The following is a 27,190-nucleotide window of genomic DNA, read 5'->3' on the forward strand; positions in this document are numbered from 1 at the left end:
GGAGCCTTCATTAATGAAGTTAGTTCCTGCGATATTCTGATTTATAAGAAACATATTTTGGTTATCTGAATGACCAAAAATATATTTCTCATGTATACTTGGTCTTAGTCCCCAGTTCCTGGCTCACAGCTCCCCAACCCTTCGGAATATCCTGTTAAGAGTGACAAAGGTGGGGCCATACCAGTGGCGCAGTGGTTAAGTTCATATGTTCCGATTTGGCGGCCCTGGGTTCGCTGGTTCCGATTCCGGGTGCGGACATGCACCACTTGGCATGCCATACTGTGGCAGGCGTCCCACATATAAAGTAGAGGAAGATGGGCACGGATGTTAGCTGAGGGCCAGTCTTCCACAGCAAAAAGAGGAGGATTGGCAGCGGATGTTAGCTAAGGGCTAATCTTCCTCAAAAAAAGAAAATTTTAAAAAATAATAACAAGAGAGACAAAGGTGTTTCTTGCTATGTTAATGAGGTGACTTTTGGACCCCACCTAAGGATGGTGCAGGTTGCGGGGGTTAGAGGGTTGGAAGCTTCAGTCCCACCCCTAAACCTGCAGGGAGGAAAGTGGGTCTGGAGGTTGAATCAATAGCCAGTGGCTGATGATTTCATCATCACGACTATGTAATGAAACTTCCATAAAAACCCTGGAGGAGAGGGTTTGGAGAGGTTGCAGGTTGGTGAAGACGTGGAGATTTGGGAAGAATGGCGTCCTCAGAGAGGGCATGGAAGCTCCATTCCCCTTCCCACATACATTGCCCTGTGCATCTCTTCCATCTGGATGTTGCCGAGTTACATCCTTTTCTAATAAACTGGTAATCTAGAGAGTAAAATGTTTTTCTGAGTTCTGTGAGCTGCTCTAGCAAATGAATTGAACCCAAGGTCGGGGTCACGGGAACCTGTGGTTTATGGCCAGTCGGTCAGAAGCACATGTAACAGCCTGGATTTGGGACTGGCATTTGAAGTCCAAAGAGGGGGATGTGGGGACCTCCAATCTGTAGCTGGTTGCTCAGAAGCACAGGTAAAAGCCTGCGCTTGCGACTGGAGTCTGAAGGCTGGGGGGAGGGTGTGGCAACAGTCTTACTCTTCTGTAATATCGATCTACTGCCAACGAGTTTTCAATTTCTGCCCCTTACTAATTCATCTCTTTAACACAAATAACTCTCTTCATTTACTTACCATCCTTACATCACAAATAATCACTGTTTATGTCAGAAATCTAAATTACTTTTAGTATTCACACCATTCTTTATTAACCTATGTTCCCTTTTAGCTTAAAACACTTTCTTTTCTAGAGGAGAGGGCCCCCCATTTTCACTCAGTTTTCCTCCAAACTCTGTATTTTTAACGGACTAGCCCCAGGAAGTATTTTTCTCTCATCAGCTGTATAGCCCTAACACACAGTCTGAGATGTCAGTTCCTCATCTTATATGCCGTTTCACTAAGAAACAACAATGTAAGAACCACATTGCATTTGGATTTTAAACAGCCTGAATCCAAAAAGCAAAAATCCTCATGCCCTTCGAAGGAGCGATTCTTCTGAGTCCTTCCTGCGAAGTGGCTTTGCATCACTGCTCCACTGAAATGTAATGATGTTCAGATGCCTCATTCCCTGAAAGGAAGCATCTTTAATTGGAGGAAGTAGGAGAAAAAACAATTGGGCCAAGTTTTCTCAGAGGATCTGAAACTGCTTTTCACAGCTCATTTGTAAGTTTGTCTCTCTCCTACCCTTTCCACAACCCCCACCAATACACATGCATGTCGCTGTTTTTCAGAAAAAAGTCACTTATGAAGAAACCAATTATTTTTACCAAAGCAATCCATAATTACTTCTTAAAAGCTGGTGGTATTAAATACAATCAAATACAAACGTGAGAGCATCAGATGATTTGCCCAGTGCTCTCCTTGTTAGCGGTCAAGCTGAGCAAAGAATCTGATGCACTTCTCGGACCATCAATTGAAAACTGCTCGGGTCTTAAAAGAAAGAAATAAAATCAAATTCTGCACGTCGAATTAACTCCCTAAAACAGAATTCAGGCCACAGTCGTCTCTCACCTAGACCAATTCCATATAGCCTCCTGACAGGTCAACCCAAATCTTCTCCTGGGGCCACAGTCGACCCCTGACACATGACCCGTTACTATGTAAATGGTACTGTGCCACTGCCATTCTGCCGGTCACACCAAGATTAAAAACCTACCACAGGCTACGAGGCCCTAAGTCTTGTGATGATCCAGTTCCCAGGTGCCTCTGAAGCCTCATTTCCACCACTATTTCACCTCGCTCATGCGTTTTCACAGCACTGGCCTCCTTGCTATTTTTCTTTTTTTTTTCAATTTGCAAATCACATCACCATCTTGGACTCTTGCACTTGTGTTTCCTCTGTCTGGAATCAAGACATTTGATTGACTAGCTCTCTCATTTCATTAAATTACCTCATCAATGTCACCTTTCAGAGAGAACATCTCTGATCATTTCCATCATGCTCTATCGCCCTATTCTGCATTAGTTTTTCTTCCTAGCGCTTATCAATAACTAACACAATACATATGTGTGATTATTATCTCTCCCTCTTACGTTAGAATATAAGCTCCCCGTGAGACCAAAGGTATTATGTGTGTTCACCACTCCAATCCCAATACCAAGAATATTGCCAGAAACGTATAGGAGTTCAAAAGTATATGTTCTTTTTTTTATTGAAGTATAGTTGACACACAATATTGTATTCACTTCAAGTGTACAACATAGCGATTCTATATTTATTTACATTACAAAATGATCACCCTGATAAGACTAGTTGCCATCTGTCACCGTACAAAGTTATTACAATATTGTTGACTATATTCCATTCCTTATGTTGCACATTACATCCCCAGGACTTATTTTATGACTGGAAGTGTGTATCTCTTAATCCCCTTCACCCATTTTGCCCTTCCCCCAACACCCTCCTCCTCTCTGGCAACTGCCAATTCGTTCTCTGTATCTATGAGCCTGTTTCTGTTTTGTTTTGTTTGTTCATTTGTTTTGTTTTGTGTTTTTGATTTCACATATAAGTGCAATCATACGGTATTTGTCTTTCTTTCTCGGGCTTATTTAGCATAATACCCTCTATATCCATCCATGTTGTCACAAATGCGAGGATTTCATTCTTTTTATAGCTAAGTCATATTCCATTGCATATATTACCAAATCTTCTTTATCCAATTCATCTATCGATGGACACTTAGGTTACTTCCATCTCCTGGCTATTGTAAATAATGCTGCAATGAACATAGGGTTGTATGTATCTTTTTGAATTAGTGTTTTCATTTTCTTCAGAAATACTCAGAAGTAGTATTGCTGGATTGTTAGAGTAGTTCAAGTTTTAATTTTTTTAAGGAACGTCCATTGTGGTTGCACCAATTCACATTCCCACCAACAGTCCGTAAAGGTCACCTTTTCTCCACATCCTCCCTAACACCTGTTATTTGTTGTCTTTTTGATAACAGACATTCTGAAAAGGGTTAGGTGATATCTCGTGGTTTTGATTTGCATTTCCCTGATGATTAGTGATGTTGAGAACCTTTTCATGTACCTGTTGGCCGTCTGTATGTTTTCTTTGAAAAAATGTCTATTCAGGTCCTCTGCCCATTTTTTAATTGGATTATATTGTTTTTTTGATATTGAGTTGTGTGAGTTCTTTATATATTTTGGATTAATCCATTATCGGATATATCATTTGCAAATATATTCTCCCATTCAGTAGGTAGCATTTTTATCTTGCTGATGGTTTCCTTCACTGTGCAAAAGCTTTTTAGTTTGATATAGGTGCACTTGTTTTGTTTTGTTTTGTTTTCTGCTTTCGTTGCCTTTACCTGAGGAGACGTATCCAAAAAATATTGCTAAAACCAACGTCAAAGAGTTTTCTATCTATGTTTTCTTCTGGAAGTTTTACAGTTTCAGATCTTAAGTTTTTAATCCATGTTGAGTTTTTGTATATGCTGTAAGTGGTCGAGTTTAATTCTTTTGCATGTAGCCGTCCAGTTTTCCCAATACCATTTATCAAAGAGACTGTCTTTTCCACACTGTATATTCTTTCCTACTTTCTCATACAGTAATTGACCATATAGGCACAGATTTACTTCTGGGCTCGTATTCTGTTCCATTGATCTATGTGTCTGTTTTCATGCCAATACCATACTGTTTGGCCTACTATAGCTTTGTAGTATAGTTTGAAATCAGGGAGCATGAGACTTCCAGCTTTGTTCTTTTTTCTCAGGATTGCTTTGGCTATTTGAGGTCTTTTGTGGTTCCGTACAAATTTAAGAATTATTTGTTCTAGTTCTGTGAAAAATGACATTGATATTTTAATAGGGGTTGCACTGAATCTGTAGATTGTTTTAAGTAGTATGGACTTTTTAACAGTATCAGTTCTTCCAATCAATGAGGACAGTGTATCTTTCAATTTATTTGTATTGTCTTCATTTTCTTTCATGTCTTATAGTTTTCAGTATATAGGTCTTTCATCTCCTTAAATTTATTTCCAGGTATTTTATTCTTTTTGATGTAATTGTAATTGGGATTGTTGTCTTAATTTTTATTTCTGATAGCTCATTGTTAGTGTATAGAAACACAACTGACTTCTGTATATTTATTTTTGTATCTTGCAACATTACTGAATTCATTTACTAATAGTTTTTTGGTGAATTCTTTAGGGTTTTCTACATACAAAATCATGTTGTCTGCAAATAGTGACAGTTTTACTTCTTTCTGTCCAATTTGAATGTCTTTATTTCTTTTTCTTGTCTGATTGCTATAGCTAGGATTTCCAACACTATGTTGAATAAGAGTGGTGAGAGTGGGCATCCTTGTCTTGTTTCTATTCTTAGAGGAAAAGATTTCAGCTTTTTACCATTGAGTATGATGTTGACTGTGGATTTGTCATATACAGCTTTTATTGTGTTGAGGTATGCACCCTCTATATCCAATTCGTTAAGAATTTTTATCATAAATGGATGTTGAATTTTGTCAAATGCTTTTTCTACATCTATCGAAATGATCATATGATTTTTATCCTTTGCTTGGTTAATGTGGTGTATCACATTGATTGATTTGAGGACATGGAACTATCCTTGCATCCCTTGAATAAATCCCACTTCACCATGGTGTATGATCCTTTTGATGTGTTGTTAAATTTAGTTTGCTAATATTTTGTTGAGGATTTTTGCACCTATGTTCTTCAGGGATATTGACCTGTAATTTTCTTTCTTTGTGATGTCTTTATCTGGTTTTGGTATCAGGGTAATGCTAGCCTCATAGATTGAGTTTGGGAGCAATCCTTCCTCTTCAATTTTTTGGAATGGTTTGAGAAGGATAGGTATTAACTCTTCTTTAAATGTTTGGTAGAATTCGTCTGTGAAGCTGTCTGATCCAGGACTTTTGTTTGTTGGTAGATTTTTGATTGCTGATTCAATTTCATTTCTAATAATAAATCTGTTCAGATTTTCTATTTCTTCCTGATTCAGTCTTTGAAGATTGTACGAGTCTAGGAATTTATGAATTTCTTCTAGGTTGTCCAATTTGTTGGTGTGTAATTGTTTGTAATAATCTCCTCTGATCCTTTGTGTTTCTGTGGTGTTAGTTGTAACTTCTCTTTCATTTCTGATTTTAATTCATTTGAGCCCTCTCTTTTTTTTCTTGATGAATCTGGCTAATGGTTTATCAATTTTGTTTATATTTTCAAAGAACCAGCTCTTAGTTTCATTGATCTTTTCTATTGTTTTTTTAGTCTCTTTTTCACTTGTTTCCACTCTGATCTTTATTATTTTCTTCCTTTCTACTAACTTCTCTAGTTTCTTTGGGTGTAAAGTTTGATTGTTTATTTGAGATTTTTCTTGTTCCCTGAGACAGGCCAGTATCACCATAAAGTTCCCTCTTGGAACTGCTTTTCCTGCATTCCACAGATTTTGCACTGTTGCGTTTCTGTTTTCATCTGTCTTAAGGTATTTTTTGATTTCCTCTTTGATTTCTTCATTGACCCATTAGTTTCTTAGTAGCATATTATTTAGCCTCCATGTGCCTGTGTTTTTTCAAAAGTATATGTTGAATTCATTAACTAAAGGGTGAAAATCAGTTAGAATTATTTATAAATTAAAATTCCAAGTCATGTGTTAGTTCATGACTAATACATGCTAACAAGCTTTTAATCTTGTTTATTCATGATCCATTTCCCTCTCTTTCTGAAATACTTCGTTTTTTTTTAAATGTCATCCCTCACCAATTGAATGTAAAGTCAGTGAAACCGTCAATCAAAGTGTACTCCATCCTCAGCATTTATCTAAGGGGTGGGTGCAAAAACAAACTACAGCAATCTGACTCCCTATGCCTGAAACGAAAGTCTGAGCCTAATAACCCCCACTCAAAATAGCAGTAGCTGATTGACTCCAATGTTGTACTCTGAAGAGACATTCAGGGGTGCTCTCATTCACATCATCTTCAGCATCTGGTAGTTCTTCCATTTGGGGAGCTATTCAACATTCTTCTGTAAATTTCCCCTGTCTCCTCCACCCATCTTGTCTTTTTGTTTGCTTTAATTAACCAGAGTCAGCATCTGTTGCTTACAACCCAAAATCCTACCTAATATACATGATAAGGTCATATTCAATCTGATATGCTTAAAATGCAATACCAACGGGAAGTCTTCCCAACTCTCTTTATTCTATCTCTCATCTCTCCTTCCCACTGTCTGTTCTCCTCACATACTTCCCAATTACACAATGTCCTCTAGTTACTCAAACCCCTCCTCTCTGGTGACATCTCCCAGATGTGTGCCCTTTCCAATGATTTTAATGTTTCAAAATAATTTATGTTTACTCCCATCTAGCACTATTTACTCAGAGCTGCTGAATTGAAGTAGAAGTTAAGAAGTAATCAATAGGATTAAACCAAATCACACCAACTTGTCAATAATCAATAGCTTCTTGTCAGGCATATTTGCATTTCTTTAAAAAGAGGTCACTGTTACTCAAAATTAATTTCTGTGTGTTTGAATTTCAAGTAGGATGAAAAAGCGAAGAATTTTAGAGAGAATAAGGTTGTTACTTTTAACAATTCATTAAATCACATCACTGAAGCAGCTGATCTGATCTGATCTTCGTTCAGTTAGAGATAAACAGAGGGCTACAGATGTGACAATTTACCCGTCACTAAACAGATTTTAGTTGAATTACTTTTGTGCAAGTACATAAAGCATACAGCCCCATTACAAATGTAATTAACAGAGTCACGAAGAGGTTTATAATGTTACCAAATATGGCTAGCACACCTTAAAACTCTTCTGAGTTTTTAGAGGTGGGGGCAAAATAAATGATTTGTTTCTAACCAACAGAATATGGCAAAGGTGATGGGATATACATGCCCTTGATTAGGTTACATATGTCTTCATCTTAGCAGAATGAGAGAGAGAGAGAGGCTCCCTAGCTGACTTTGAAGATTTAAGCTTCCATGTTGTAAAGATATCTGAGAGAGCACCATGCAGCAAGGATCTGTGGAGCCTCTAAGAGCTGAGAGGGGCCCCCAACGGAAAGCCAGAAAGAGAGTAGGGACCTCAGTCCTACAGCCACAGGAACTGAATTCTGCCAACAGCACACATGAGCTTGGAAGACAACCTCACGCTCCAGAAAGGAACGTAGCATGATTGAAGCTTTGTGGGACACGGAGCAGAGGACCCAGCTAAACCTTGCCCAGAGAGATAATGTACGTATGTTGTTTTAAGACATCACATTTATGATCCATTGCACAGCAACAGAAAATGAATACACTAGTGTACCAAGGAGACAAGAAGATACAAAGCATGTTCTGTAGAACAAAATAGACTGTAAATTTAGCATATTGCTAAATTACTCTTTTACTTACTAGCTTATCATATCTACCTCAAAGCATTGATGTAAGGATTAAATCAGAAGTTTTATGTGTAGAAACTAAGGCTTTGTGTGAATATTAAACATCCCGTAAAAGTAAATTCCCTTCCCGTTTTCTCTGCTATTGTAATTCAGTGGTTGTCACAGCCCCACCCCTTGACAGCAGTCAAGACCCGCCATGTGAAGAGTCATACTAGGCCAATTCTGACCCACTGAGTGTGGGAGCTGCAGTCCTTCAGGATCTCTTCCACCCACCCACCCTTCCTCTCACATGTGAGTGAGGTTCTGGAAACTGCCTTTGTCCCAACATCTGGTGTCCAGGGCATTTGGAGCCTGGTTGTTAAAAGGAATCCATGGAGATCCATGTAAGGATGCAGCAGTGACTTCTTTGTCTATTCTCCCCTGTGTTGGATAGCCTTCTAGCATGGCTCCTGCTTTTTGCTTCATCCATTGCTAACATGGGACTGGGCTTTTATCCATTTGTAGTTTCCATCTGACTTCAACCTATATCTACCTCCCAGTATTTTGACATCTTGCCCAAGAACCATAGCCACTTGCTCTCCTCCTCCATCTCAGATCAGAACCTTTGTTATCTGGATACCGCCACCTTGTTATTTTCTGAAAGACAGGGATTACTACCACCATTAAAAATCCTGCAGCCCAGCACAATCTGAAATCAGCAGTGAGTGATTCATGGGTTTCTAGACTTGAAATTTTTAATCCAATGTAATTTTAATCAACAATATGGTTTAATGGAATGAAAGTAGCTATAGAATACTATAGCTCCAATAACTTTCAATGCTCTTGTGTTTTCTACCAGTTAAAGTATACTTTTAACACATTCACTGAACACATGCTAGTTAAATTTCCTATTTTTACAGCTTACCAGTTTAATTATACCCCTACATGGCAGGTGGTTATGATTTCCTTCTCTACAAGACTTTCATAGCTGTTTCCCTATAAAATGACTAGTATTTTCTGTATTTATTTTTTCATTATTATAAGTAAAAGCATCAGAAATCTAACCATTCTCAAATTTTCTGGAAGCTTTGACTATATTTCCTCAAATTTGCAATTACAATTTTGAAGAAAAGTGTTTATAGGATAGAATTCCTAGTGTTTTCCTCCAAATATAAATGCCAGATTTTTAATTTCTCATTCCACACTACTGGTCTGTCTTTCAGGTGTAATTCTAATCTTGACACTTTTACTCTTGGTTTTGTCTCTGTTGTCAATCTCAGTTGCAGTATCACATTTTCCCATGGTCCCCTTTCAACTACAATTTTATTCATAAGTCCAATACCATCTCGGGTAACCAGCCTCCACCCAGATTTAATCCTCTCTTTTTCCTTCTCCTTCAGGCAATCATGCCGTAATCAAAACACAAAGCACTCCAGGAGATTAAAAAGAATATGAAGTAAGTTTATTTAAAGGCTCTGTGATGACGAAGACAGTTTAAATTCTGTGAAGAACTAACAAGTAACCATAAGCTAATGAAATCTTAAACATAATTTTGATTTAACATAATCAGTAATAACATTTATTTTGCTTATTTGTTAAAATTAAAATGATGTGCCACAATTGGATATATTACCAATATATCTATGATATGCCATGAAAATTGAGTGGACAGAGATTGCATTCATCTAGAAACAAAGTCTTCAGTATTTCCTGCTGTCTTGAATCAACCTTTAGTGCTAAATTACAGCTAACGTACACTTAGCTTCAAACAACTAACTCGAAAAGGAAAGCTATTCAAAGGACTATTTCAACTACAAGAAGTAATATACTAAAAATACTTACAATTTCTTTAAGATAGCCAGGAATTCTACGAAATTCTCTTCCGATTTTTTTGGTCCATATAAAGTATGGCCACCACGTGCTTTTTTAATGTAGACAGCTACATTGTGAGAGTCTTCAGCAGGCTGTTGGGCTTGACTTTCTTCTGTGCCTTCAGTAGGTTTTCTGAACAAGGAAACATAATATTTTATGGTGTTGCATATTATACAAAAGTTACTGACATGAAATTTTATTTCATTGTCAAGAGTAGAAATGTACTGTTCTGAGATAATTTGGCCTTTTAATAATTTATTCTTTTTCAATGCCTTAGTTTTTCTTTCAATCATCAGTAGCACAGTTAAATACATCATTGTTAAATCTAAAATTTAGCATACATAAAATATTTTCTGCATACAGACTTTGATTATAAGTATTGTCCTACGTGCTTAAGACATCTTTCATTATAAATTAGGTGTATGTAATTTAAGGAAATATTTTAAGTCAAAGGTTAACAACCTTCTCTTTACACCCATACACCTGTTTTTCAGTGTTTTTTCAGCACCAATGACAAAAGTGCTTTTTTTAAACTTATGTTTCCAACTAGTAAATTCTGAGCGTCTTGAAGCAACCACCATACTTTATTCTTGTGCTACAGTATGTTATACACCTAAATCTCCAAGAGATATGTGAATGAATGACCATTTCCCACTCATTTTCTGCCTCCAAACATTCCTATTAATAGATCACTGAAAACCCAAGGGCAAGTAATCTAACAAATGTTGTCCATCTTTAAGGGAAAAATGGTAGAGGAGATGATAAAAATTCAAATGATCATAATCAGTTAACTTTAATTATATACATATGTACATGGGAAGATAAAAAAATAAAGTTAAATATGAGATAAGCATTATGTGGAATAGTCATAACAATAGCAAATCATCACATTAACATCTAACATATATTTGCTTAAATGTGCTGACTACTCTGCTAAACACTATACACACATATCTCACTAACATTAACCATGTGAAATAAACAATATTATCCCTCATTTATAACATAAGGAAATTGCAGCTGAACGAATTTATATAATTTGTCCAACCACTCATAACTAGTAAAGCTGGAAGTTTTTTAATCTATCTAAAATTCACAATATTAAAATTTAATAGTACAACTTACGTATCTGATGTATTCAGAAAGAAGATACCCTAGTATAACCTACAATGCTAAAATTAAAAACCAAAATCTATTTCCCCTTCCTTCACTTTCACAGAACCTCAGCCATTCTGTCCACAGAGACCTAGAGCCACACTTAAAACTCTATCCCTAGTTACTTCTGTAAATAAATGACAATAGGAAGTACCTTAAAACTCAGCAATGATGAGAATTCAGTTATGAAACAATTGGATGCTTTCCTCCGCCCAGCCCTGATTCTCAAATGCAAATGGAGTAAAGTTCTTATCTTCTAGAGACAAGAGGGTCGGTGGACTGGACGGCAAGGTAGAGACTTTGTGGCAGAAATGTGTAGAGTAAGTCCGCATGGACCCAGTATTCTTCAGGCCCCAATTTGTCATATTTGCTGAAGGGAGGAGGTTCCTGGAATTCCTGCTGTTGTGTTGGAAATCTTAAGCCAACCAAAGAATTCAGAATGTTTTAAGCCATTGAGGCCAACAAGGAGATGCCAGACCACCAAAAGCAAGAGAAATAGATGGTCATACACATTAATTGATTAAATGTTTGATCAAGTTATGTCCTATGTCCTCAGGAAATAGTAGAAAATAATCTTCATTATATTGATATAGTAAAACTAGCAATAATGCAATATGTATAGTCTAAATATTTCAGTCATACAAAATTCAAAATGACATTACAAGAGGTTAATAAATGCCTACAAGAAAGGTAAACGGAGCATCAGGAGGCCATGGATGTGACCTAAATCTCTTCTGGGAGCTGTGCTAGTGATTTCAGACTCCTCCACATTTCTCTGTTTTACAATTACCTGTACTTCAAATTTTTAGTTCGGTTTGATATTAGGTAAAATCTGATTCTTTTAAGTCTAACCTGATAATTGAATCCTTTATATTATTCTCAGGCCTCTAAAGATTTTTTTTCATACAATCCTACTTGTTCTAGGATAAGACTTTTCCAAGATATGTGATATTTCTTTTTATGTTACTTGTACATATGTAATAACATTTCTGTATCTAATGTGTTTAGGATTTTTTTTTTCTATAATTTGATTTGACTGGTCATTGTGGCAGTATAGGAAAATTATTTTTCCCTTTTTCCTCAATAATTAGATACTTTACTGAGCTATCCTTTTTCAGTTGATTATCTTAGGGATTTTTCAGGTGGTAGATTAAAAAGGGACAGATAAAACTAATTAGAAACAAATGTATTGCTTTAAAAAGCAATGAGCTAAGGAGCCATCTCAAGAAGTGAGAAGAAATGAGCAAGTTACACCCAAAATAAGTAGAAGTATATAATTAAAGGAAAAAATATCTCTTGAAATAGAATAATAATGCCAAAATTTAGTTATTTGAAAATCTAATAAAACTTGGAAAAGCTATATCTAATAAACTTGGCAAAACATCCATCAAGAAGAAAAAGAGATAAGGCAGAAATAAATAATATCGGGAATGAAAGAGGAGACTTCACACAGATGCTACAGATAGAAAAAGACAGAAAGATTATGTTAAGAAAAATTTCATGCCAATAAGCTTGAAAATTTAGGTGGGATGAACAAATAACTGTAAAAGTAAAAATTACCAAAATGACACAAGAAGAAATAGAAAATTTGAATTGTTCTAAGTATTTTTAAAAATTTAACTAATATGTAAGAATGTCTCCACAAAGAAACTCCTGGCCAAAATGGGCTTAATGATGAATTCTAAAAAACTTTTAACAAATAAATAAAATCAAATAGTTCCAGAAAATACAAAAGTAATATATATGTTCCAGCTAGTTTTTGAGGCCAACATAGCCTTGATATCAACACCTGGCAAAGATATTACAAGAAAGGAAAATTAAAGGAAAAGCCAATATCGCTGAATATAGATGCAAAAATCCCGAGCAAAATATCAACAAATTGAATACAGTGATAATTTTAAAAGATAGTAAAGCCTAGCCTAGTTGAGATTATACCAGGAATACTGTTCCACGAATATTATTCAACTCTCAGGACTGGGAAAATCCCCTTTATACCCTTCTTGTGTTCTTATGGCTACGCTAATAATAAAATTGACACAAGACTAAATTAAAGAGATTTAATTTAATTATGCATGCATAGGAGAATCATCAAAATGACGCTCACAGAGTGAACAGAGAAGGCAATATATACATCTTCTACACAAAGGAAAAATAAATTTGTGAGGGATGACAGGACAAAGACTCTTAGATTGGAGGTATGCAATCAGTGAGGAATTGAAGCAGAGTTCAGGTTTGAGATAGTAAATTAGAAGGGTTTGTTTATGCAGCTTCTCAGCCCCGAATCCCCCAGCTCTGGGGATAAGGATGCAAGGAAAGCACCTTCCATGGGAGGTTTATTTCCTGAGTCAAGGAGAACAGAGAGAGGAGAGTCAGGATACCCTTTCTGCTTCTCAAGTAACTTTAATTCAAAATAATCAGTACGACATTGTGGGATATTTTGGGGTGGCCTGCCGTGAGCCCCAACACAACACATTAACAGAATACACAAGAAAAAAAATCATGAATATCTAAGCAACATTTCATAGGATACAATATTCATTGTAATACAAAATCTTAGCAAACTAAAAATAGAAGTGAACTTTCTTAATATGACAAGTATTTGCAAAAAATACAACAAATATTATACTTAAAGTGAAAAATTAACAACTTTTCCTCTGGAATCAGAAACAAATCATGTATACTGTTCTAACCCATTCAGCATTGTAGTGGAAGCCCTAGGTGTTAAAATTTAATGAACTAAAAAGTATGAAAATTGGAAAGGACAAGTAAAGCTGTCGTTTTTTCAGATGACAGGACTTTACACGTGGAAAATCCGAATGAATCTACCAATACTAGAATCGATAGAAGAATTCAGCCAAGTTGCTGGATAAAAGTCCAACATACGAAACGTCAACCGTATTTCTGCCTTTATATTCCTTACTATCTAATGTAGGAAGGCACTAATAAAATGATCGGTCTATAAATGTGTTATGGAAAGCTATTAAAAGTGATATGAAGAATTTATACATGTTGTGAAAACAATTATAGTGTGTTTATAAGAGTATAAACATAGGAGACCCACTTGCCAGGAAAAGACAGACAGTGTCTCTCAGAGAAAGATTTAAGCTGAGACACATAAATGGAAAAGAGTTAGACTAAGAATATTCCAGTAAGAAGGTACAAAGAATTTTCCTGAAGGAGATACTTCTAAAGATGCTAAATTTTTGCTCAGAAATATTTTTACCCTGTCAAATAGGCACAGCCACTGTACGACAGGTGAATATCCTTTATTAACCTTTTCATATTTTAGGGGCATCAACACGTTCAAGTATTTGTGAATTAATTTTTACTCAAGGTAAATGACACAGATGCATGAAATTATTTACAGAACTGTATAGTTACCATGGCAAGCTGGTAATTCAGTAATTCTATTTCTTTCTTTGCTATTGACTTTTTAAGGTTTTTGGCGTTGTTTTATACCTGAGCATGAATCAAGACAGTGGGACCAAACTAGTGTAGCAGTCACTGCATTCTTTTCTGCCACACACTTGCAATTTTAAAAAGCCAAAAAAAATTTGAATTTTAGTAAACCTCAGCCCTTTGATCCATGAGTACACCTCTTTGTGATATTCTGCATGACAAAATAAGATGTACAGATAAAGCATTTTTGCAGTATTCCAAAGAAATTTTTGTCTCAAGTAAAAATGCTTCTGCTATTATCTGAGTTGCAAGCTGAACTACCCACTTCACTCACTGCATCCTACATTTACTTGAAAGAACAGCCAACAAACTATAATAATTGACTTGGATGTTTGGATATGTTTTCTCAAAAAATGAGTAAAGTGAGATTGCCACTTCAGAAAAGATACAGCACCTGTTGTCAGCAATAAAATTCAAGCTTTCAAGTGAAAATCAGAATTTTGGAAAACTTTATCTACCTCATAAGTTTTCTGGCTTCCCAATACTTAAAGACTTTCTGATGAGATCAGTGGTGATATTAACAACTGTGATTTTTTTAAAATATATTATATAAAGAAACGTGTCAACATTTGCAAGATCTGCATAACTTAGTGGACCAATGTTTTCCAAATGGCCAATGTATGATATTACAAAATTATGCACCGGGAAAAGAGCCATTCATAGCAAAAAATATAGCTTTTATAGACATCAGTGTTTTTCAATTGGGCATATTCTAGATTTTTAAAAGTGAGTCAGTAAACTTAGGTGAGAAGGGTTAGCACCACGTCAGGCAAAATAAAATCAAACAAAATTTAGCATACATTATCTCATTCCGTCCTCCAGTATCTCTGTCAAGTACACATTATTGTCCCCATTTCTAGATGAAGAGACTAACAGTCAAAGTTTGTGGTGATTTTCTTAAGGCAGCACAAAGGCCAAGTTGCAGAGCTGAAATTCAAATCCAGATCTGATTAGTCCAGAGGCCGTTACCGAACACTGTTCTCTGTATATTCTTGTATTATGGCTCCTACAAACTTTTTTTCTTTATCACTTTCCAAAATCTTTCTTTAACGCTCCCTCGACTTTTTTTGTAAATCCATATAAATTTTACTAGGTAGTAGATAGAGCCAGAGTATTATAGGGACTCCTTCCTAAGATGTTGGCTGTAGGATTATTCAATCATTTTTTTTAGAAACTAAAGTGAGCCTGACTCATAAAAATACAAACTAAATTCAGTCATTTTAAGTGCACTAATTCCATCTCTTAAGTTTAGCTTAATTGTCACAAGTACCAAACCAGGGAAATAACTATGGATAAGTCCCCAGCCCCACCCTGCCTGGATGTAAACTGGTGAATTGCAGGCTTCGTTTTGTGCTTCACGGGAATGCTGACTTTGTGCCACACATTGCCAACACATCCAAATTTAAAATTTAGGAGTCAAAGGCAAGTTCCATTATAAACTCTTGACAGCCAACATTGGAATCCTGTCATCTCTTATAATAAGAAAGAATATATTAAAGTTAGACAGAGGTAAACAATATTTCCCTGGTTTCTACTAAATTAATGTCCTTGCCAAACTCAAAGTCTTCTCTTTTCTTTCCAAAAAGCAATATATAATCCACAGTTAAAAACAAACAGTTGGACTTACATGCATTCTACAGAATATAGCAGCAACATATTTTTCATAATACAACAAGCTATACAAATACACAAGTTAAATTGATTAGAGAAGATTATTACACAGATTCACCTCCTAAGGATTAATTGAAATTGAAGCTCAAATCACAAAAGTTGGGAAATTTAAAGATAATCTTTAATATAACAATATATTGTTATATATTTATAAAATAATCATCAAATATCATGTTTTGCCTTCACTTATAATCTAAATTCCCTACAGTCACAATTCAGTTCAACAAACATTTACTGAACTCATAGCCCAAGCAAAGAACCATTTGTTGTGTTCACTATCTCAGCTCCCAGGTATGAATCATTTCCATTTTTCTACTTTAATCATCCCAGTTTTTCCACCCACAGAACATTGCTGAATTGGTAACACATCTGGGTGATCAAAAATCTACATTATCTAATTTTAACTGATCCTTGATTTTGCTCTTAAAATCATTCTTAAATGAGCTATTTGTCGAGCTCTGACACTCACTTCCACGGCTTTCCTCTAGTTCCCTCCCCATCCCCATCTCTACGTTCTATAGACAACACTGCCTCAGTACTAACTACCTGACCTCTGTATAGGAATTAATGATTATTACTGACTGCTGAGAAATAATGATAAAACACCGTTTCCAACCATTCAGCCTTACTGTCACTCAAGCTGGACTTAATTTTTAGTTTATTGAAGAGAAGAATTAAGTGCAGAAGAGAAAATGTGTCCTGTGAAATTTCAGAACTTACTGTCTTGATTTCATAGTGATCTCTCCAAGTAGATCTCAGTCCCATAGGGCTAATCTAAGTAGTGAATGGAGCAGCTAATTTGGGGGAATGGAAGGGCCAATTTGGAGACACAGGGAGGCAATAGTAGACAATCTGGAAGAAGCTCCAAACTTTCAACTATATCCTCACGAACCATGGAACTGACTCCCTTTGAATCAAAGATGTCCTTTTCCCCTTAGCTGCATATGGTCTTTGACAAATAGGATTTATAAGACAAGACATCAGTATTTACATTACTTCTTCAGCTGAACTCATAATTTCACCATGTCCACTATCTATCTTTTAACTAATATTATCACGTTTTTCCACTTTGGGGATATTGGTGAGGAATTCCCTGCAATACAAATGATGCCAGCTGGGATCTACTGGCCCCTTAAAATCTAGATAAGTTCCCTTGAAAATCTTTGCCCATGAAAGAGCAAAGCTCTCCCTAAAATTTCAGCAATTCCCTGAGAGATTACATTCTGAGGTCACCTCTGCCACTGTCCTCCTTCATTAAATGTTCTCTTTATTCCATGTCTTGTTTATCCAAAAATAAAGTCAATTTTTCCTATATTTCCTCGACAAAAGTAAACTAAACTAAACCAAATACTCAGAGCATTTGTAGGGATAATAGAGTTCTTCAAATACTGGGGTTATCTTAAAGAGATGTTTGTATCCCATATGACATAGGGTACTTAAAATCCATTCGTAGATCTCTCTTTTCTTGAATGTCCCCACCCCATGCCCAGGACCAGTGGTTTCTCCTCACTCAGTGCACATCTTCCTTCAATTATTTCTTGGTTCTTGCTTCTTTTCTTCCCCTTTGTTCTCTGCCTTTCCTCACTCCTGGTTTGCTCCACAATCCCAAATACAGAGCACTTCAACCGTCCTCAACACCTCCTCCCAGACACCTCCAACGAAAACCATCAGGAAGGAAGCATGACAAAAAGGCCTTCCTTTTAGCATAATCTACCATTCCTCAGTAGCAGTTGTAAACATAAATGACATTTTTATGTTTAGACTTAGACTCAAACTTTCTTGTAACAGTTCACTTTACTGCAGGGAAATCCTATGCACAGCCAATTTCTACCAATTTCCACCACTTTGCTATCCAGGGTTTCATTCTTATGCCATAGTAAAGTCTTTAATATGAGCCACAAAGGACAGAAACAGAGCATGACTGAAGCAATTAGTTAGATTTCAATAAACTTCCCTCCTCCTCCATTCATGGAATTCTCTAGAAGATCAAAATATTGCTCTCATGAGATGGCATGACAGTCCTTCATTTCGTCCCTGCCTTTCTGCTAAAAAAAAATAGAAACAGGCCCAGGGTGGAGTCACTTGCCCCCAGGACAGCAAACCAAGACTTAATTGCAGTTTCAGCCCCCTCCCCCTGCCCCCCACCCTCCCGCCCCGGGAATGTGACCTTAAATCAATCAGTCCAGAAATTCCTGATCAACACTAGTGACCTAACCTGCCTGATAGGACCCTGCTGCTCTTCCCCCAAAGAAAAGCTTTTATTTTCTTTTGCTAATAACTTTCTTGTCCTGCCCAGTTTCTGCCAATAAATGCCTTCCATCTTGTACAACTCCTGGGATCATCTTTCTAGTTACTAGACGGGATGTTGCCCTGATTCACGAATCGTTGAGTAAGGCCAATTAGATCTTTACATTTACTCGCATGAATTTTTGCTTATTAACATCCCTTTCTTCCTTTCTTTCTCTTTCCTGCTTTCTTTCTTTCCTCTCTTTCTCTCTTTTACTCTCCCTCTTTCCTTCCTTTCTTCGTCTCCTCCTGCACCCACAGCCTCCGTTCCCATCCTGATACCCATGGGAGCATGGGAGATATACCTAAGGTTTTGAAAAACATTGTATTCAAGTTTCTGATGACAACTATTAAGCTGGGTCATTAGAGCATCAGCTAAGATAGCTTCACCAGCTTTTGGATAACCAACAACGGGAAGGAGATCCCCTGCAGTTCTCTTTGCCTCAAGTGCTCTTTCCGTTCTCCTAACCAACTCTTAGTTATCCTTGAACTTACACATCTCTTCCCCAGGGGCCCTTGCCATGATGTTCCAGGACACCATCTGCCACTAATGTAAGTACTCTCAGTGCAACCTGCCCCTACCCTGCAGTCACCTCTGACACCCATTACACTTCATTTATCCCCTCTTACTCAGCACCTGTCAGTGCCACCAACCTGTACTTTCTGAGTCCAGAGACTCTGTCTGTCTTGAACTTAGCAAGCACATAGTCGATGCTCGGTATATATTATTTAAATGAAGAAATAAAGGATAAGACATTATCATGAGGTTTCTTTCCAGAGAGTGCACGTTTTCACTTTTCTTTTTAGAATAAAATAATAAAACATAACTATTCTAGTTCTGATTTTTTTTTAATACAGGAGCGTCTCATTCAATACACCTCAGAACTTCAGGGAAAATATGAGTTTTATAATCATAGCAAGGATAGTTTCATTTTCTAATATTAAATACATATTTTTAAAATAGCCTATGGTTAATTATCCTGAGGCCAGATCTAAGCTCGAATGAAACAAGCACTACTTGGCTGTAGCTATAGCACATAGGTAATTTTGACAATGCTAGAAAATGAAATTGAGTCCAAAATCTCAAAAGAAAACCACAAGCTAAAAAAAGTAATTTTGCAGAGAGATTTTTTCTTTAAGTTAGTCTATCAGACTCCATTGGCTCTGGGTGTTCAATTGCTTCATCTCCAAATATTCATCTTTATTTTCCCACTTATATTTTTAGACAGAATTTATAATCCATTTAGACAGTATGTGTACTATACCAAATGATTGTTTTAAAATGTGCTTGGGAAAAAATATATATTACAGGGGCATTCCACACCATTGTATCCCAGATCAAATCTACATGCTATTGCCTCTTTTAGATCTAGAAGTGAAATTCTGAGCTCCAATTCAAGTGGCTGGGATGTCTTAGTCTCTTTAGAATCTAGAGTCCAAACTGAAGCATCAGTTCTTTGTACAAAACATACTTTGACAGTTTTTAGGGTGATTGGTCATTTGGCCAACTGAGCATGCAGACGTCTGGGCCCGTGAGAAACAGCCCCAGAGGACCCTCTTGGTCAGGCTGCCTTTGGCACATGGAAGAATACTCTTACTGGAGTCCTGGGGCTGGTGGAAGGGGAGCACAGCCATGTGCACACTGCTAAAATCCTTTTGCAATTCCCAATTCAAATGATTCAGTTGTAAGTTATATGACACCAACTAAGAGAAAATAATTTTACAAAATATTACCATTCCCTGGTTTATAAACCTGTTATAATCTGTTATGAGTTACAAACCTGGGAATTCCTTCTAAACATAGCAAGCTACTCCTCCTTCTTTTTTCCTTATCTTATCCTATGCCTAATTAGAACTGAACTTTTTAAGATAATAGATACTGATTGGATTTCATTAAAATGTGCTGAGTAAAACTATACCAAAGAAATTCCAAACTGCCATATTGCATTATTAAGTGCAACATGTGACTTCCTGCTAAATTCAATGAAATAAGTTAGATTAGTAACATGTTTTAATTTTCTGAAAGAAAAAAACATCAAATAGTCTCTAGGCTTGTAGTCCAGGGACCAGCAGCAGCTGGTAGCTTGTTAGAAACACAGAGTCTCAGGCCCCACCCTAGCCCTTCTGAATCAGAATCTGCATTTTACTAAGCTCCCTCACCCCCCGAGGGGATTTGTGCACATGTTGAAATTTGAGAAACACTGATTTAGAGTTTATTGAAAGTCACTTTGAAAGCAAAGCCAACTTTCTGTCATTGTCTGCCAAGTAATGCTACCAACATAAATGCTTAATAATTACCTTTTAATAATAAATGCCTATGAAGGAGAGTTTATTCTACAGTGTGTCTTTTTGGATCACAATACAAATGAATCCTATACGCGTTGGTATTATTTGTTTGTACAAAATTGAGCAGCAGGTACAGCGATTTCCATATCCTTCATGTCCACACACACGCACAGCCTCCCCATTATCTACATCCTCCACCAGACTAGGACTTTTGTTACCACGGACGAACCTACACTGACACATTGAAATCATCCAAAGTGCCTAGTTAATTTAGGGCTCACTCTTTTGGTGGTGTACATTCTGTGTGTTTAGACAAATGTATAACAATATATATCCACAAATACAGTATCATAGAGTATTTTCACTAAAAATCCTGTGTTCCTCCTATTTATCTCACTTTTCCCCAAATCCTGGAAATCACTGATCTTTTACTGTCTCCATAGTTTTGTCTTTTCCAGAATGTCACAGTTGAAATCATACAGTATGTCCCCTTTTCAAATTGGCTTCTTTCACTTAGTAAGATACATTTAAGTCTCCTCCGTGTGTTTTCATGGCTTGAGAGCTCATTTCCTTTTAGCGCTGAACAATACTCCATCATCTGGATGTGCCACAGTTTATTTATCCATTCACCTTTTGAAGGACATCTTGGTTGCTTCCAAGTTTTCGCAATTATGAACAAAGTTGCTTTAACTATCCATGTGCAGGGTTTTTGTGGACATACGTTTTCAACCACTTTGAGTAAATGCCAAAGGAGCACAATTGCTGGATGGTTTAGTTTTGTGAGAAATCGCCAAACTATCTTCAAAAGTGACTTTACCATTCTGCATTCCCAAAGCAATGAATCGAAGGTCCGGCTGCTCCACATCCTCATGTTTGGTGCTGTCAGTGTCCTGGATTTTGGCCATTCTAATAGGTGTATTGTGGTATCGCATTGTTTTGGTTTGCATTTCCCTGATGACGTATGATGTGGAACATCATTTCATATGAGCTTATTTATTTTTCACTCTCATTACTCTATGAAATTTCCTTTGTACGGGGCCCTAATAGATTTCCAATTGCTTCTCTCCTAAAGAAAAAGTTATAACAGACTCCACCTTAGCTGTGCCAGGGCCACCAGCTATCCTGAGATGTGATCATTTAGAACAATGTGTTTTATGAGACAGAACCTCTGCAGCTTCTCATTGTTAAAGCACGTTTTACTCAGGCTCTTCTTTATATGGATATGCTTTTAATACTTTAATACCTAAATATATTAGTAGGATTGAAAATTTACTTTAACCCTAGGAAGTACAAAGAAGAGAACTTGCTTATTCTTATAAAGAATCTAAGACTTTCTCCAGAGCTCACAGATTCTCTTCCCTCCATGCTATTTTATGGTGTTTCGGTCTCATTAATTTGAAATAGTTAAATTAGAACAACTTTGTTTCTGTCAGCTAAATAAAGGCTCAGTCTTGCCAATTTTCTGTACATTCCATATCCTTTCAGGACTTGGTTTGGGCACATGTTGGGGGAAGATGGGGATGCTTACATAGCCATGGTTGGAAGGAGGAGTTCCTCTTTCCTACCAGCTGTCAGCTTATCATCATCACGTTCCTGTTGCAAAGTGGCTGCAAGTCTGCTCTGGCCCTTGGATTGGCTGCTGAGGAAAGTCCGAATCGACTAGACTGGATTTTTTGGCCATGTCATCTACTCTTGTTGACTACCTTCCCCTTGAGTCATCCAGATTTCTGCCTCAGTAGCCCTTCTCTTCTTCAGGGTCCCACAGCCCTGTCAGCATCTCATTCTTTCCTCACCAGTGTTCATGGGAAAGTCTGGATCCGCTCCTAGATGCAGGCCGAGAAGAACCAACAGCCCAAGGTTATCTCTATGCGTCTCCGTCCACTAGTGCTGTGCTGTCATTCTCACTTCAGGTTGAATAGTGTGCTAAGCCCAATTTAGGTCTTATTCTATAGCCATAATTCTCAAGAATCACCTAGAAATATTTTTTATATACTCAGGACTTGGCCCCAACTCAGGGATTTCAATTTACATAGTCTGGGTTGGATAGAGACCTGGCATCAGCATTTTTTAAAAACTCTCCAGATGATTCCAACATGCAGTCCAAGTTGATAATCACTGCCCTAGAGCATGCAGCTTCCTCAGTAGCTGTCTGGATGTTTCTACAACCTTCATCCCCTCATTGTGAGATTCCTACCAGGGATGGGAGTGAATAAAGATCAACAATCCTCAAGTTTGCCTTAATTCTCCTGTTTCTATATCACTTGTCTTTCCCACATGCCTCCATTTTAATGTAGTATTTGCCCTGGCCTTCTCTCTGAGCCCATGATGACAGATGGGGTGCAGGGACGGAAACAGTCATACTCTTAGGGAAGATATATCACAAACAATGCAAAATATTATCTTCGTTACATATGTCTCTCTAAAGTATCTGTAATATCAACTAGGAGTTTTATAAAAGTCAAGTAAGATAATAACAAGAATGCAGGCTTCCTTGTAAATACTTGAATTCCTACCTCCAAAAAAGTCAGTTTTGAATAAATATATCTTTAGCATAGGTTTCCATAATTCTATGGATGCTTATTATTTGTTTCCTCGGTTACTATCAGTTCCTTAAACTTCTGTTTCCTCCAGAGATCAACTGATGTAAAGATGCACTGATTAAAAGTCTATGACTTTTCTTGTTGCTTAAAAGGGGGTGGATATTAAATTTGTTGAAGCAAAGAATGTTGTGATTTTTTAAAATTATTGATAATAGTATATGTATTAATTTGTTGTGCTGGTGGTGATGGTTTAACATGTTTGAAAAAAGGCAGAATTTCTTGATGGATGGTACAAATCTACATAAAACATCATTGACAAGTATCGTCCACAATAAGAGCTAGTACAATTAAAAAGCTCTTTCAAGGCGTAACTCTGAAGTAGGATATTGATATTAACCTCATTTTCTGAGCAAAAACTGAGTGCAGCTAATGTTCAGAGACCATTGCATAGTCATATTCCTGCTATTGAGCAAAACAAAAACTCAAATCCAAGTCTTCTGGGTCAAAATTCAAAGCTTTTTTTAAAATAATGCATTTATTTGATTTCCTACATCCGTGAACATACCAAAAATTTGCCTTCTGTCTAATTGATCCACAAATAAAATAAATTTTAGATAATGATCACAGTTGCAAGCAGGCTCAGATCTCGTTTTTGTCCCGCGCTCACATTTTTTGCTCATGGAGAACAGTTTCCCTACGGCTCAGCCAGGTCTTCCATTTATTTTCATTACCGTGCCTCTGCTCCAAGTGTATGTGATGGTTGTTTGGAGCATGTCTTCCACTCTCCCTGCACACGACTGTCTTCCTTCAATAGTTAGCAAATGCCCTGACATCAGGCATGCTCACCAGCCACCCACAGCCAGGCAGGTGCCATAGTTCAAAGTCTTGCTGCTGTATCTGTCACTTGACATTTGTGTTTCAATGAATTATAGAGTGTTGAGTATGACAACGATAATAAGTAAAGGCTGTCAATGAATAATTTTAATAGTAGGCATTTAGTGTCTGCTAAGATTCATGTTTCCTCATCAATTTTATTGTGCTTAAAGCTCTTCTGAATGACCTGAGCTATATTCTCACCATATGGGCATGCACGGGTTCATCACATTGCATGAAGGATCACTGAAAGCTAAGCTTAGAAAGCAAGTTTATAATTTATATCAATTATGCATATTATATATATAATGCATATATAATTAATAAATTTTATGAAATTTTATTTTAATTCCGTTTAAGGTGTTTTTATCGCTACTTTACAGCAGTTTTTTCTGGCTGAAAAAATACAAATGTGTTGTGTTTTTTAATAGCCACTTTACTGCACTTATTACAGGAAAAAGCATGATTTTACTTTTACTGTGACACACGGATACTGAATTATATCAAATGTTTTTCCTTGTCTGTAGATATTATCATATGGTTTCTCTCTGAGCCAGTAATATTATAAAATATAATAATAGCTTTTCTAATGTTGAACTTTATACTCATGAGAGAAAGCTATCTTAACTATGACGTACAAATCTGCTAATACAGTATTGCATTATTTCATTTGCTAATATTTTGTTTCGTATGTTTGCCTATATAGTCATAATTAAAATTGGTATTTCTTGTTTATGTTATTCCTGTTAAATTTTGATATCAGGGTTATATGATACATGGCAAATTTTCAACCTACTTTTCATTTTCTCTATTCAGTGGAAACTGAATTGCATAGAAATTACCTTTTCTTGGACATTTAAAAGAAACTTCTAGCGATATCACTTGGGCTAAGGGTATTTTTTTTATTTTTGTTCTTTTTTTGCTTCAAAACCTATTTTTGAAGAGTGCTTTTCACACTTTTATTTATACCACAATTTATTTCTATCTTCTTGAATGAATTTAGTAGTACACATTTTTTAGAAAATTAACCAATAACATCTAGATTACCAAATTAGCCTCAAGTTATATAAAGTGTTCTATCATGTGATGATTTTCTTAGTTTTCTGTGTATCATTTCTCATTCCAAATAGTATTTTCTCTTATTATGTATTATATAAGGCTAAACGCTTATTCATTTTGTATTTTTTAATAAGATTATGAAATGAACTATCTCCTCTGTTTTTGACTTCATTAATTTCAGCATTTATCAGTATTAATCTCTTTCTCTTGTTTCTATAGGTATATTTTATTGGTTTTTTTCTGATTTCTGACAGTTTGGGGTTTTTTTGATGTGAACAATTGTTATGAATTTTCCTGTAAGTGTGCTTTCTTAATTATTTTTTTCTAAAGATTGGCACCTGAGCTAACATCTGTTGCCAATCTTCTTTTTTCCTCCTTCTTCTTCTCCCCAAAGCCCCCCAGCACATAGTTGTGGGTCCTTCCAGTTGCGGCATGAGGGACACTGCCTCAGCATGGTCTGATGAGTGGTGCCATGTCCACGCCCAGGATTCAAACCAGCAAAAACCAGCCAACGAAGCAGAGCGCGCAAAATTAACCACTCAGCCACCGGGCCGGCCCCTATATTTTATTTATTTTAATTAAACTATAATGCAATTTTGATTCCCTCTTTGACCTAATAATTTTTTTTTTTTTTTTTTGAGGAAGATCAGCCTTGAGCTAACTACTGCCAGTCCTCTTCTTTTTGCTGAGGAAGACTGGCCCTGAGCTAACGTCCGTGCCCATCTTCCTCTACTTTCTATGTGGGACGCCTACCACAGCATGGCGTGCCAAGCGGTGCCATGTCCACACCTGGGATCCGAACTGGGGAACCCCGGGCCGCCAAAGCGCAACGTGTGCACTTGAACGCTCCGCCACCACGCCGGCGCCTGACCTAATAATTATTTAGGAGAGTGTTTTTGAGTTTTCGGCTATGGCTATTGTTTACGTTTCTAAATTATTAGCTATTTTTATTCTAATTCCAATATTAATTTGTCCTATGGCACTGCAGTCAGGGAATGTTTGCAAACAAGCTCTCTCTGTGAATATTACTTCTTTATTTGTAATTCCATAAGTGATAACTTTTGTAAATTCATCATATTAATTATCTATCACTGCAAAACAAATTACTCCGAATTTAGAGGCTGAGGAAAATAAACATTTATTATCTCACAGCCTCGTACGTACGGCTACCTCGAGGAATCAGCGGGAGCTGGAATCACCACAAGGCTGGACTGAGGCAGGCTCCACTCCCAGCTCGCTCATGGGACAGCTGGCCTGGTCACGTGGGCCTGTCCAAGGGCTGCCTCATGACATGGCATTTGTCTTCCCCCTGACAGGATCCAAGAGGGATCACGAGAGACGATAAAAGTGAGAGAAGGATTCCAACTGGAAGCCACAGTCATCTTGTAACCTAACACCAAAGCTGACATCCCATACATGGAAAGTCCCAAATTATTATTGTACTTCTCTCTTTTCTACCTTATCTGGAATCTTGAGGTTGCTTAAGGCTATACCTTTAATTTTGACTGGTGCCTTTAATGAATGAAAAAGTGACCTTCCTGATTCTATTTATTTCTTTTTAATCTCAAATTCTACTTTACGTGATGTTAATATTGCAAATCTTGTTTCCTTGTGGCATGCATTTGCTGGGCATAGTTTTATCCTTTTTTCCTTTTAAACTTTCCAAGCCATTTATTTTTTAAACTTAGCGCAGAATATAATAATTGGAATTTACTTTAGATCCAATCTGAGAATATGCTGCATTTATTACTGTAACGTGTTTGTATGATGGATCATCAGTCATTTATTTTATGTTCTGTTTTTGTTAACACATCCTTGAAGTTTCATTTGAGTTTTGTTGTTTTTTTTTACTTTTGACAAGTAGTCTGTGCATTTCATTTGGTTCCCCTATGGTAATATTAAAGTTATACAGCATATTTTTAGTTCTAAAAGTGATTTTTTTATCTCTAAATAAAACTTGAAATCTATATTATCTTACAAATTTTAGAACCAAAGCATGCTCTATTTACTTCTATAAAAAGTAAACACAGGATCATGCTTCCCACTCTCTCCTCTACTGCTGTTTCTAGATATAGTCTGGAAATTTTGTCTCAGGAAAATTATTATCATTATTAGAATCATTTCTTTCAATAATTACA

The 27,190-nt window shown here is 36.6% G+C and overlaps 1 protein-coding gene across 4 annotated transcripts in view; it reads right to left on the reverse strand.

Moving 5' to 3' along the window:
- CNBD1 (cyclic nucleotide binding domain containing 1) overlaps positions 1–27,190 on the reverse strand; it is a 409,712-nt gene that overhangs the window by 341,888 nt on the left and 40,634 nt on the right. For all 4 annotated transcript variants that reach the window (XM_070630351.1, XM_070630350.1, XM_070630348.1 and 1 more), the window contains one exon: positions 9,694–9,855. In XM_070630351.1, coding sequence (XP_070486452.1) covers positions 9,694–9,855 — 162 coding nt within the window. The remainder of the gene's footprint in view (positions 1–9,693; positions 9,856–27,190) is intronic.

Source organism: Equus przewalskii, chromosome 8 (genome assembly GCF_037783145.1).
Source record: "Equus przewalskii isolate Varuska chromosome 8, EquPr2, whole genome shotgun sequence".
NCBI lineage: Eukaryota > Metazoa > Chordata > Mammalia > Perissodactyla > Equidae > Equus > Equus przewalskii.